The 13,986-nt window shown below is 43.0% G+C and overlaps 1 protein-coding gene across 2 annotated transcripts in view; it reads right to left on the bottom strand.

Annotated features, from left to right (window-relative positions):
- ZRANB3 (zinc finger RANBP2-type containing 3) overlaps positions 1 to 13,986 on the bottom strand; it is a 929,924-nt gene that overhangs the window by 874,182 nt on the left and 41,756 nt on the right. The window contains exons 2-3 of one of the 2 annotated variants that reach the window (XM_078681806.1): positions 13,704 to 13,802; positions 6,242 to 6,875 (exon numbers count right to left, since the gene is read on the bottom strand). In XM_078681806.1, the coding sequence (XP_078537932.1) occupies positions 6,242 to 6,443 (202 nt within the window). In that variant the 5' untranslated portion in view covers positions 6,444 to 6,875; positions 13,704 to 13,802. The remainder of the gene's footprint in view (positions 1 to 6,241; positions 6,876 to 13,703; positions 13,803 to 13,986) is intronic. The other variant, XM_078681805.1, reaches the window with a different exon arrangement.

The following is a 13,986-nucleotide window of genomic DNA, read 5'->3' as shown; positions in this document are numbered from 1 at the left end:
TAATTATGCCCCAATGGAAGGAGCGGCCCACTCAGCACACAGGGCCGCTCTTGGCTTGGTGCCCTCACTGGCACCACATCCGTCGCCTCCCCCCGGAGCCCTACTCACCGGCTCTGGCGGGGGAGGCTCTTCGGCATCTGAGGAGCTCCTGCTCCTCGCAGTCTCTCCTCGCTTTTGCCCGGTCCAGCCCAGACTCACCGGGACTCCGACGCGGGACGCCAGCCTTCTCTCTCTCTCCGGGGCAGCGCGGGGCTCCTCTTCCACCACGGGGCCCCGCCTGCACGCCCAGCTGCTCTCTGCCGCTCTCCTTCTCTCGGCGGCGGGCCACTCCGGTCTCCCTCTCCTCACGGGGGACCAGGAGGAAACATCCTGGCTTCCCTCTCTCGCCGCAGGGCTCCCTCGGCACACGGGAGCCCTGTTAACCGGCCGCTACGTTTCTTTCTCGCCGCCTCGTCGATCACAGGCGATGGGCCAATCCCATCGCGGCTCTTTCGGCGAGCCTCCCCACGACGTCCGGCAGCATCCGGGAGCCAGCCAACCACAGTGCGGCTCCTGGACCAGGCCCCATTCAAAGGACCAATCAGAGCATGGCTCTCCTCGGGTCTCGGCCAATCCGGTCGCGGTCCCTTCGTGGTTGTTTTTCTCCGCGGCAAATCGAGGTGGGCACTCGTAAATAAGTAATTAAATACGGGCAAGACACCTCAGCGCGTCCAGCGCTATCAGCGGGCATAAAGCGCTCCTAAGCGCTAGAAAAGTCCAGAGCAAGCGCTCTCAAGCGCTTGGGGGGAAATGAAGCGCTCCAAAGCGCTAGACAACAGGCAGAGCGCTCCCAGGCGCTCAGGGGGAAGCTCAGCGCCTCCAGGCGCTAGAAATATAGTTCCAGCGCTCTCCACAGAAAAATGCAGCTCCTTCATGCTGCAAAGGGCCCCAGAGTTTCCCAGGGGGCAAAGCCAAGTCCCCCATCAGCCCAGGCAGGGCAGAGGGGTCCCCCAGGAGTCCAGGAATCCAGGAGAGTCCATCAGGAGTCCTCCAGGCATCCAGGGGCTGGGCAGCGCCCGCCCCTGGTAGATTCAAGTCAGGAACACGAACAAGACAAGAAGAACATTTTGGAAGGGGACATAGCCCCTTCTTATACACAGAAAAGCCTTTGAAGCCCTTTAAAGTCTTTGTGTAAGCAGGCCCTGAGCCCTGGGTGTCTCTGGTTTCCCTCTCCTGTCAGCCTCAGGTCAGAGGTGGCAGTGGGCCATCAGGAGGGAGAGCCAGCATGGTGGGCAGGCAGACACAGCCCGGCACCATCTCCTCCCGCTTCCCTGATAGCAGATGTGGCCTTTCATCCTTGGGATGGCTCCGACCCCCTCCGGGGGCCCTGCAGCCCCTGTCCCACTCAAACCAGACAGTAAATCCACAAGCAGGCCCAGGCACTCCTGGGCCAGGCTCATCACCCAATCACGTGCCAGCGGACTCACCACACAAATATGCCAACTTCTAAAAGTGGCGCTTCTGGACTAGACACAGCCATGCCGCATATACCATTATGCAGCACTCATTCTCACGAGTTCACACATATCAAACTCGACCCTGCACTCCCCACGCATCAGGAATCTACCATGGGCATACATATTCCCCATTCATTCCTATGGGAGGGCAGGTCACTCACCACACATACACAGGGAGCACACGCACTTTACACTGTACCACAGTGAAAAAGTGCGCAGAGGCCTAAAATCACCAACCCAGGTTCCAGAAACAGGCTAGGAAAAAGCTAAAAGTCTTGAGGTGAACCTGCCCAAAGGACCGGGTCCAACACCATGCATTTTATGGCAGACACCATTGGGTGCCTGCGACAGGGTGCAAGGTTTTCCGCAGACACCCATTTTCCTCATAGGAGCTTGCGTTGTCGGTTGGAACACAGGCTCCCATTTAAGTCAATAGGAAACCTCCTACAAGGTGTTCGGCAGCATCGTAATTGGTCGTGTGGAACTGCAGATAGCGAGTCGGTCAGACCCGAATCAGATAAGTGTGAATGTGAGTGCATGAGTGTCTCAGTGGGTGTGTGAGTGTCTGAGTGGGTCAGAGAGTGGGTGTGTGAGTGTCTGAGTGGGTGCATGAGTGTGGGAGTGAGTGGGTGTGAGAGTGTCTGAGTGAGTTTGCAAGTGCTTCCATGTGTGTCTGTCAGTCTGTGAATGAGTGCATGAGTGTCTAAGTAGGTCTATGAGTGGGTGTGTTAGTCTCTGAGTAGGTCTGTTAAATGGGTGAGAGAGTATGATAATAATAATATAATCCACATTTGTAAAGCGCACAATCACCCGTAAGGGTCTCTAGGCGCTGGGGGCCGTCGGGAAGATTAAGCAAGCTATTGCCCAGAGTCACATGGTGCTGGGCTAACCTGCCGCCGGAGCCGGGGATCGAATCCTGATCCCCAGATTACAGCATCAGTCGCCCTGGCCGCGGCGCCACACCTCTCCCTTGATTCTGTAAGTGGGTGCATGAGTGTCTGACTGGGTCTGTGAGTGGATGTACGTTTGAGTTTGTCTGTGAGTGGTTGCATGAGCGTCTGAATGGGTGTGTGAGTGGCCATGAGTGTCTGAGTTGTTTTGTGAGTAGGTGCACTACTGCCTGAATGGGTTCTGCTTGTTCTATACTCGTTTTCTGCCTTTTTTCTACTCACTCCTGACCTTTATTTTTCCTCTTTCTGTTTGTTTCTGACCACTATTCTGCTTCTTTTGGACCTTTATTTTGCCTCTTTCTGCTTGTTTCTGATCTCTATTTTGCATCTTTCTGCTAGTTGCTGGCCTTGCCTTTTTCTTCTCGTTGTTGGCCTTTATTTTGCCTCTTTCTGCTAATTTCTGACCTTTATTTAGCCTCTTTCTGCTTGTTGCTGACCTTTTTTTGACTCTTTGTGCTCATTGCTGACCTTTATTTTGCCTCTTTCTGTTAATTTCTCACCTTTATTTTGCCTCTTCCTGCTTGTTTCGGACCTCTATTTTGCCTTTTTCTGCTCCTTTATTACTTCTATTTTGACTCTTTCTGCTAATTTCTGACCTTTATTCTCTGCCTCTTTCTGCTTATTTCTCACCCTTATTTTGCCTCTTGCTGCTCATTTCTGAACTTTATTTAGCCTCTTTCTGCTCTTTTCTGGCCTTTATTTTGCCTCTTTGTGCTCGTTTTTCACCTTTATTTTACCTCTTTCTACTCGTTGCTGACCTCCATTCTGCTTCTTTCTGCTTATTCTGCCTCGTTCTGCTCATTTCTGACCTTTATACTGCTTCTTTCTGCTTGTTTCTCACTGTTATCTTGCCTCTTTCTGCTTGTTGCTGAACTATATTATGCCTCTTTCTGCTTGTTTCTCACCTTTATTTTGCCTATTTCTGCTCTTTTCCTCAGGAATGCGGAGAAGCTTCTAGGACCCCACGGATCCTGCTAGCACCCCACCTCCTGGATGAGACATCCCAAAGACAGGGAGCTGCTAAACATGCAGCACCCTGTTTGTGAGAGCAATCATTTAGTCTGTTATTGACGAAACAGACGGAACCTCCGCTTCCAGCAAGCGAGAGCATTTGTCAGCTCCCGCATGCTGGAAGAGGAGTGTTTGATCTGATGTGGCGGTAGCTGTCAAAGCTCCCACCAAGACACAGCAAACAGCTATGTCTCAGGGGTGGGCACCCCAGGACACAGCAGCAGCCAGCCCTGGGCGTTGGCTGTCCCCAGGGCGATTGTTGGGTCCAGGAGGGTGGCTACACGGCCCCCCTCCTTTCACTTTCACAGAGCTGCTCCGGGAAGGTGGTGGTCCCCGGGTAGAGCCACCCTAAGAGTTTAATTTATTTTAAACCCTGGAAGGTGGTGGTCCCCGGCAGCGCCGGACAGGCCGAAGCAGGCAACGATCATTTTCCCGGTGGGACGGAAGGGTGGGGTGCAGTTTTGGACCAGTGGGGGCTGTTTTTGTGCAGAGGGGACGTTTTGCAGCAGTGGTGCAATATCGGCCTCGTACCTAAAACAGCCGCAGAGTTTTCCTCGTGTACCACCCCGCGGCAGTCCGACTCAATTGCCAGGGCGTTCCCAGTCCAGCCCTGGTCCCCAGGGCTCAGGAGGGTTGGTCCATGAGGCCCCCCGTAGCATTTAATATGTAGCCCGAGTAAGTGGTGGTCCCCGGGGCTGGGGGGAGTCTGTCCGGCCCCTGTGCTTCCTAATATAATTAGCTCTGGGAAGCTGGTGGTCCCTGGGGCATTTTTAAGCCCTTGGAGGGGGGCCCCATGTGTCTCTTCTATTTTTCGAATAACTCCCACATTCCCCTGGACCTGGCCCACCCAGTGGCTACAATAAAAACATTTGTACTTATTAAAATATTCACTGCGATATTTGCAAATATTTGGCAAAAATCACTATGATTAAAAAAGAAAATGCTTTTAGGCATGGCAGGGTTCCAGGGGAACCCCAAGACCAAGGCATGGGGATCAGGGTATTTCTACCCTGCCCACTTTTCTTTTTTTTCCTAGTTTTTTGTGAGACTCGGCTGAAGCAGAGTCCCAGGATGCCTGTCAACACTTCCTGGTTGAAGTGTTGGCAGCCAATCAGAGCTCTGTATTTCCCTGCACGAGCTCATTATTATTTGCAAAGTTGTCATGATCACTAATTTCCTTAAATTTCTCAACAACTACTGAATGTATTTACATTAAATAAGATAAAGCACAATTTGCGGTATGTGACCAATGCAAGAGGGGGGGGGGGTCTAGGATGAATAAAGGTCTAACCACTTATAGAGCTTCTTATGCCGGTTTATTTATGGGAAACGTAAACAAGGAGAAAACATCCGTCTGATGCTTTAAAGGAACAAAAGATGACCGTGCGTTTTAGTAGACGTGGTCTGAAGTCCGTCCTGGCTCTCTTTTCTGCCTTCGGTGCTTCAACCACGGGGTCCGCATAAGATCTCCAGCAGTGTCATAAAAGGAAAAGAAAAACTCGGGGTTACCGCTTGGATCTGGGTCCCTGATATGGAAGAGGGGGAACGGGGAGTGAGGGGATCACCAGGGACTGACATCAGGTCTCGTACCCAGCAATAAAGTAGCCACGCAAGATGTAGGTGATAGAAGTGTGTTCAGAAAACGAGTGAGTGAAACGAACAACACAAGTACTCCCGTGACCTCCCTCAACCGCCCTTACCCGGTCCCACCCCGTGAGAAAGCAAGTCTCCGTATGCGGTCCCGTACCTTGTCCAGCCACACTTCTCCAGAAGTGCGGCGGGGCGGTTCGTGTTGTCGGTGGCCTCCTAGCGTGTTGGTTCCGCTGGCTTGGCAGTCTTCGGCTTCTTTGTCCTCCGTCTTCCTGGTACCCTCGACACGAACGCTGTTTGGCTCCGGCTTCTCCGCTCCTGTCACTCCTCCGGCTTTCGCGCCATCTTCTTCCTGGTGCAGTGTTTTGACCTCCTCCTCCGTCCCTGATTGGTGGGATGATGGTGACGTCACGGCAGAGGTTTCCACCCCCGGGAAAGCCCAGGCGGCGTTAAAGGGGCCATATGCGTCCTGTTCTCGGGGTGGAAAGGAACAGTCATTAAAGTCCTCGCCCTGCTAGTGATAAATAGGACCCCCGTGACAGTGTAATTCCGTCCAGCAGTTCAGGCTGCAATGGTCTTTAAAGCTCCTATGGGAATAAACATAGGAAACTCACTTTTTTAGATCCCACCCTTTTTTCTCAGCACCAGCTTGATGGATTGCCCCAAAAGTTTGCATTCACAACTAGAATCACGGTGCACTTTGTTTGGGTAAATTTCGTGAAGATACGTCAAATGGCGGCAAAGGTATAGGCAAGCGAAAAAACGCTTTTTCTGTGGAAACATGGTCCTAACTATAACTACCCACTGGCGACCACCAGTAGGAAATAATTATATCAGGCTTTAATTACAATGTAAAATAATAGACATGCACATATATATTTATATAAACAAAATATGATACTTATTCTGTACTCAGTATACATACAATGATTTACTAACACATTAAAATTAATTTATTTTCATTTCCACTCATTGTTAAAAATCAAGTGAAAATTATTTTATCACTCATACCAATCGTATCCCTCTTCAAGACCTCACATATTTTGCCATCCTGATCTTTTTTAATGTTGTTTCTCATTGTACAGTATAATATGAAAAGTAGTAATGGATATATGCAAATAATTGCCACAGAATTTCAATGGCTTTGTTGGTTACCTCCATATTCTTCAGGACATTACCACATTTAAAACTTACCGAGAACAATTGCAGTCCCACTACAGAATCTAATGAAACATATCTCACTATGGTGCCAATATCCTCTCCCTTTTTCAGGCTTGTGGGGCTCAGGCAAAGATATTGGTACAAGTGTAGGCTGGGCAGAAGTGCAGGCACTAGTGATTCCATCAAAGATTGGCCCATAGCTCCTTCCAATTCTCTTTTGGCACAACAACTTCATTCCGATTAGAAACTAACAGCAACTGTTTCTCTCTGCTCACGTTCAGGCACAATCTTGCAGTTTGTGCAAAAACATTACAGCTTAAATATTCAGTGATGTTGGTGAATTCCAAGCATGGGCCAGTGTGATCATCGTCTTCTCACACTTGTGCTTCACACCAGGTTGGGAGATTACTGATCGTGGTCTAGCGTCCCTCGGGATCACAGGCGCTCTGCAAAGCACTCGGTAGGCTTGTCGGTGGTTCTGGCCTTTGGGCTAACGTAGGTAGGCTTTCTTCTTTAGTAGTTGCATCCTTAAGGGTCAGTGAAGGTGGACACTTATCTTTGGCAGTTGTGGCCCTGGAGGCCGATGTAGGCAAATATTCATTTTCTGCAGCAGAAGCCGAACCAACAGTTCCTCTTCACTTTCAGTTTATTGAGTTTGATGTTGTGCCTAAAAAAGCAATACAAACAATTCATGTGGACACATAATACAGAAAAGCACAAATTGTATTTAAAGGTTATACTTTTAGAATCGTGTTTTTGTTGCTAATATATTTTACCAGCCCTCATACTAGCATTAAAATCAACAAATATTCATTTTACCCACTACTCTTCGATATCTAAAAGCATTAAAATCCCTCCTGTTTCCTGTCCATAATAAAACAACACACCTTAACCCCCTTACCACTGGAGTATTTCTTCAATCTTAGTTCCAATCAAGGTTAACATTAACTTGTGCAAAATACAATCCACGTGGGTGCAAACTAGAGCATTTGTATCATGGATCCGAGTATTTTTATCTCTTAGGCAAGTAAGCAAACAAAACATTAGATAAACGATTCATCATGTGCGAAGAGCAATTTCTTATATTAAAAGATATTTAAAAGGTGAATACAGAAGGAGTTATAATTCAGCAATTGTCTCCAGACCATACACCCCTAGTTAAAGCAGACATTAAAAATATCCATACCAAAGATAATCACTTGTGGATGTGCAAAAAATGTTTTTTCCTTTGTGCAAAATAAGACTGCAAAGTGCATGGTGCATGTGCTATTATACCCAATACTATGAAGAAGAATTACCTTGCCATCCAATTCCCTGATATAGAGACGCGCGAGCGCGTTTACCAAGATGGCCGCCGCCACCGGAGCTCCGTGATTCCCGGAGCTTTTAGCCCTAATTAACGACGATTTACCGTCCAGAACCCAGCGAAAATACCGGCGCTTGCCTCCTGAAGCCTCCACCTACCTGTCAGTTCGTTTCTGAGCTGTTTAAACGACGGATGTATTTTTCCTCTCCTCACAGACTTCTGCTTCATGCTTCTCATCGAGGTAATGCCGAGAATGTGAGCCTGGGGGCGGAGAGTCATTTAAGAAAGAGGCTGGCTTGGGCCTAGCTCCGCCTACAGTTCTGTTTAGCTGCTGCACCTGGGTTTTTTCAGTGTTATTTGACGCACTTGTCCATATTTACAATACTTTTCCTCATATTTTGAGGTTATTTGTTTCAATCTATTTTTCTTCATATTCAGACATATTTTTTCACCTCAAAATGGATTCAAAAAATCCTTTAGCTAATAAAAGGAAGCAGCAGGTTTCTCCTCCTCCCACAAAATCTAAAGTGGTGGAATCCTCAGAACCTTCTTTGTCTTTGATTTTGGAGGAAATTAAAGCCTTGCGTTTGAATACTGACTCCATTGCTTCAGAGGTTAAAAATGTTCGTAAAGATATGGCTTCTATGTCCATGAAGGTGTCAGACAATACCATTAAAATCCAAGATAATAAGAATAAATTGGATGCTTTTACACCTTTAATGACTAGAATTATGCCAATGCATACTCAGCTGTTGGACTTAGAAAATCGCAATAGGCAATACAATTTGCGCATCTTTAATTTGCCTGAAGAAATTGAAGGGACCAATTGTCGCCTTTATCTTGAATCTCTTCTGCCTGGTCTCCTGAATATCAAGTTTGCAGAAAAATTTGAAATTGATAAAGCTCATAGAGTTCCGTCACATCGTAATCCTCGTCATTCAAAGCCAAGGCAGATGATATTTAAGGTCCTGCGCCATCATCACCTGGTCCTTATTCGGAAAGCTGTTCGTGAAATACCATCTTTGGTGGTGAATGGAACCAAAATCTTCATCCATCAGGATTTTGCTAAAGAAACTGTGGCTATTCGTAAAGAATTGTCATCTCTTCGTCCGCAACTGAGGAGCCTTGGTTTCAAATATGGACTATTTGATCCTTCTATAATGCGAGTCTGGAAAGACAATGTCTCTAAATCTTTTCAACGTCCTGAAGATCTTCGTCTTTTCCTTGAACAGCAGGCTCCTCCATCAATGGATACACAAGACCCTAATTCTTGACTTCATCTCGCTGGCTTCTTGTGATAGGTCTATTACTAAATTTCTTCATGGGCTCCAACGGTAACTGGCCATGCTTGAGGAACGGGTGTGCGTTTCCTTGTCTTTATTTATGTGGCATGTTTGTACCTTACTCTCTCTTTTTTGTTTCTCCCTTTCCTATCTTTCGATCAGAGTTACTCTATTAACCTGTCTTATCCTACCTTCTTCTTGTTCCTATTCCTGTCTTTTTCTTCTCTTATATCCTAATGGCTAACATTCATAATATAAAAATTGTTTCTCTTAATGTGAAAGGTTTACGACATCCAGTGAAACGTTTAAAAATTTTAGATTATTTAGGTAATTCTAAGGCTGACATCTGTTTTGTCCAAGAGTCTCATGTTGATGATAAAGTTTTAAGTTATATGAACAAAAAGTGGGTGGACTCTATTGTTTCTTCACCTGCTGCAGGTAAAAAGAATGGGGTCGCTATTTTCTTTGCCAAAAGGTTGCATTGTCAGGTCTTGCATAAAATCTCAGACTCTGATGGAAGATATATTATAGCTAAAGTTAAAATTCATGATTCTATTTTCTTTTTGATGAATGTTTATGGTCCTACGTCAGAGGATCCTGTTTTTTGGACAACTGTTACGTCAGAAGTTTTAAAGTTGGGAAATGTTTCATTGATTTTTGGTGGTGATTTAAATATTTTTGTAGACCCCTTGTTGGATAGATTATCTACGTCTCGATTTCGACCGTCCAAGACTTTTCATGCCTTTAAGACTTTTCTTCAAACTACTAAATTAGCTGACATTTGGCGATTACACTATCCAACTGGTAAAGAGTTCTCTTTTTTCTCCAACCCACACAACTCCCATTCCAGAATAGATTATTTTTTCCTTTCCCCTTCCCTTATTCAATTTGCAAATGATCCTATCATTGGTACCATCGACATTTCAGATCATGCTATGATTTCTTTTGTATTAAATGTATCATCTTCGTTTTCTAAGCAGTCAAGATGGCGTATGAATTCTGACGTTGTCCTTAACGATACTCATAAGCCTAAGTTACTCCAGGCTATTCAGGAATATTTTACTTTTAATTCAGAAGGGTCTACCTCCATTACCACTCGATGGGATGCATTTAAAGCTTATATTAGGGGTACCACTATCTCTATTATGGCTCATGAAAATAAGAAGTTTAATTCACATATTAAATCTCTAGAAAAACAAATAGCTCATTTTGAGCGTTTATTTATTTTGTCTAGTGATCCCCAATATAAAGTAAAATTACAAAAGCTGCGGTATGAATTCAATGCTATTCTCAGTACTAGAGCTGGGATACAACTCTCTAAATCCAATGCCAAATTTCGTTTTAATACCAACAGGTCTGGTAGACTTCTGGCTAATTATCTACGTATTAAACGAGATAAAACTCAGATTACCTCCATCAAATGTCCTCAAGGTAAAATTGCTTTTTCTCATAATGAGATTGTTAATGAGTTTTTGAATTTTTATTCTACTTTATATAATAAGCCTGATTATTGTGATGTTTCTTTAATTGATTCCTTTTTACAACATTCTGATTTACCTCATATTTCTGCCTCTGATAAAATTAAATTAGATTTACCCATTACTAATGAGGAAATTCTCTCAGCCATTAAATTGCTTCCAAAGAAAAAATCCCCTGGTCCTGATGGTATCCCTGCAGAATTTTATAAAGAGTTCCAACATCATCTTTTACCTTTTTTGAACCAGATTTTTTCTCATTTTTCCTCATCAGGTACTATTTCAGGTTCTTTTTCTGAAGCCTTAATTGTTGTACTTCCCAAACCTGATAAAGACCCTACCCTTGATGCTAATTACCGTCCCATCTCCTTAATCAATCAAGATTGTAAACTATATGCTAAAATTATCGCTTCCAGGTTAGCCCCTATCCTTCATTCAATTATTCACCCTGATCAATCTGGTTTTATGAAAAATCGATATTCTGCTAATAATACGAGAACGTTATTACATGTTATTGAGCAAAGTTCCTCTATCCTTAACCCTGCTGGTGTTATGGCATTAGATGCTGAAAAAGCTTTTGATAAAATCCATTGGCAATTTTTATTTAAAACTTTGTTATCCTTTAATTTTGGGCCTTCCTTTATTCGTATGATTTCTGCTTTATACTATGCTCCCACAGCTCGACTATTTATTAATGGCCAGATTTCTAACCAATTTTCTCTTTTCAGAGGAACTCGACAGGGTTGTCCCCTCTCCCCTCTTTTGTTTTTACTTGGTATAGAACCATTTCTTAATTACATTCGAAAATGCGAAAACATTCAAGGGATTACTGTTTGTGATATTACTGTAAAAACTCTAGCGTATGCTGATGATGTGTTATTATTTATTAGTAATCCTGTTTCCTCTGTTCCTTTTCTGCTTGATATTATTTCTAAATACTCTATTGTGTCAGGTTATAAGTTAAATGTTACTAAAACGGAATTTTTTCCACTCAATATGTTGTGTACTCCTGATATGCTACCCTCACCAGACATAGTTTGGCAAAAGAGCAAACTGAAATACCTTGGTATATTATTTTCATCATCCCTTCATGCTACCCTAAAATTAAATTCTGATTTCATTCTCGAACATATTAAACAAAAAACTTCCAAATGGTCCTCCCTTCATCTTTCCTGGTGGGGGAGAATGGAATCTATTAAAATGACTATTGCACCTAAAATATTTTATTCTCTTGCAATGATCCCAACTCAATTCCCACTCAAATTTTATAAAGATGTTGACAAACTTTTATCAAAATTTTTATGGAATAATAAGCCTCCCCGTATTGCTTATAAAAAATTAAAAATTCCCAAATGTAATATTGGTTTTGCCCTACCTGATTTTCTTCTATATCATAAGGCATTTATCCTTAAACAGAGTTCGTTATGGTTTAATATATCTCATAAGATTAACCCCCCTATTTGGTATCATATTGAGACTTCCCTTGTTAAACCTTTTCCTTTATTATCCCTATTAACCATGTCTCCCGTATCTAAAATTGTACACTCTTCTTCCATAATTAAGTCATCAAGATTAATTTTTAACGATTTGGACTCCAATTTTGAATCCCCTTTACTTTCAACGGTACATTTGTCCTTATGGCATAGTGCCTTGTTAAAATTAAATAGGAATATTTCCTTTTGGTCTTCATGGATTGCAAAAGGTATTTTTTATCTTGGAGATGTTTTCATGGATGATGCGTTTATTCCATTTATTCAACTCCAATCTAAATTTAATCTGCCTTTAACTGATTTGTCTAAATATCAATTTCTTTGTAACTCTATTTTAGATTCTTTCCCAAATGGCATTCCTTCTAAATCGACAGCTGATTTTATGCTATATGTTAACACTGTGTCTTTCTCCCCTAAAGCGGTGTCTGTATTTTATAAGAAACTCACTGTCTCCTTAGGTTCCAATATTGATACAATTTCCACCTTTTGGAACAATGAGTTATCTTTATCTCTGCCAAATGATTCCTGGTCATTAATATGGACTCTTTCTATTTCTGGTTGTTTACCAGTGTCAATTTATCAAACTAATGCTTATATTTTATTTAATTCCTTATGGACACCACTGCGTTTATTTAAAGCTCATTTATTACCATCTAATGTATGTTGGCATTGCAATTTGCATCCTGGTTCCTTACGTCATATGTTATTTGACTGTCCGCTTATTTTGAAATTTTGGTCTGAAGTATGGACTGTAATACAGAAAATTCTACCTATTTCTGATTTACCCTCTTATACTTTAATCATATGCAAATCTGTTGTGTTGAGTGTACCCCTTGATGATAATGAAGCTAAATTATTTAATTTTTTGGTATCGGCTGCATTAAAATCCATCACTTTTTGTTGGAAGGATGTTACTTCCCTTTCAGTCCATGCTTGGTGGTCTTGGATTATCTTTACAAGAAGAGGTGCTCAATTGTCACTACAAGGTGTTCATCATAATTCTCCTACTTTTCAATCTTTCTGGTCTCCTATAGATTCATATGTACAGTTATAACTATTGTTGTTCTTTCCTTAATACTGTATCGTATTGGTAACTCTACTTGTGTAAGTATTTATACTATGAACTGTATATTCCCCTTTCCCTGCTCCCTTCCCCTCCTTATTTTCTCCTTAGAATGTCAAATTTTTTCTTGCGATGTAATTTATTAATGACTGTATTTTTTTATGATTAGTCTTTTTCGCTTCTTTGTACTTTAATGAATTCCTTCTTCACTTTTTTGTATGTACTTATGTGCTTCATCATTCTTAAAATTTCAATAAAGTCTTACTGAACCAATTCCCTGATATATATAGCTAAAAATAGCGACTTCCGTATACTCATTCCATATTACTAAAGCAGAAAGCCTTTCTTCTTAATTAACTTATCATAGACAACAGACAATAATTTCCCTACTGCATATACTGGGTATATTGTCACATCCTAAAATTAGTTGCAAAAGACCCTTATTCAAGTCGATCTGAAGGTCGGTAGCAACAACGTTCTTCTACTAGCTGCAAAACTGTGGCAAATTCTAGGTAAATGCAAAAAAAGTCAGTGGTCCCCTTAGGCAGAAGGGACATTTAGCTTTATCCAACCCGACTCGCTGAACCAACTTCCATCGTATAAAAGCTGGCACTTGCCCCAATCTAAACTTCAGTGCCCGCCTCCTTATGTGGGTACTCTTTATATCCCGTAGGTAAGGTTGAATATGCCCTGCATACCTTACCTTGGGTGACACAGATTGTCTTTCTTACACACGTCTTCTAAGTCTCTCCACATAGAGCCCTCCTTTACTAAATTCCACACAGTTTACTTCTGCTGTCTAACAGACAAGCCCTTAGAATTCCTCCCCTACTGCACCATCTAGCGATACCTTAATAATCAATAGGTTAGTCACGAACCTGTCAGCATACTTCTCCTGCAGGCTGGATTTTATAATTTGCCTCAAAGAACCCTTATCCGTTCTAAGAAGACCGAGCCAATAATTAATGAGCCATTGCCTGTAATTAAATAAAACATTAGTTAGGCCCAATTCAAGCCTCAGAGCACTGTTTACAGTCCCTCTAGATAAGCCCAACCATTTCTTCCAAACATTCATTTCAATGGTTTGCATTCATCTTGCGTATCTTACAGGCAACACCTCGCACCCATAAAACAGCAAACTACCAATGTTAGCATTATACG

This window comes from Lissotriton helveticus, chromosome 3_1 (assembly GCF_964261635.1).
Source record: "Lissotriton helveticus chromosome 3_1, aLisHel1.1, whole genome shotgun sequence".
NCBI lineage: Eukaryota > Metazoa > Chordata > Amphibia > Caudata > Salamandridae > Lissotriton > Lissotriton helveticus.
The sequence above is the reverse complement of the archived record's forward strand: the minus strand, read 5'-3'. Positions and strand labels throughout refer to the sequence as shown.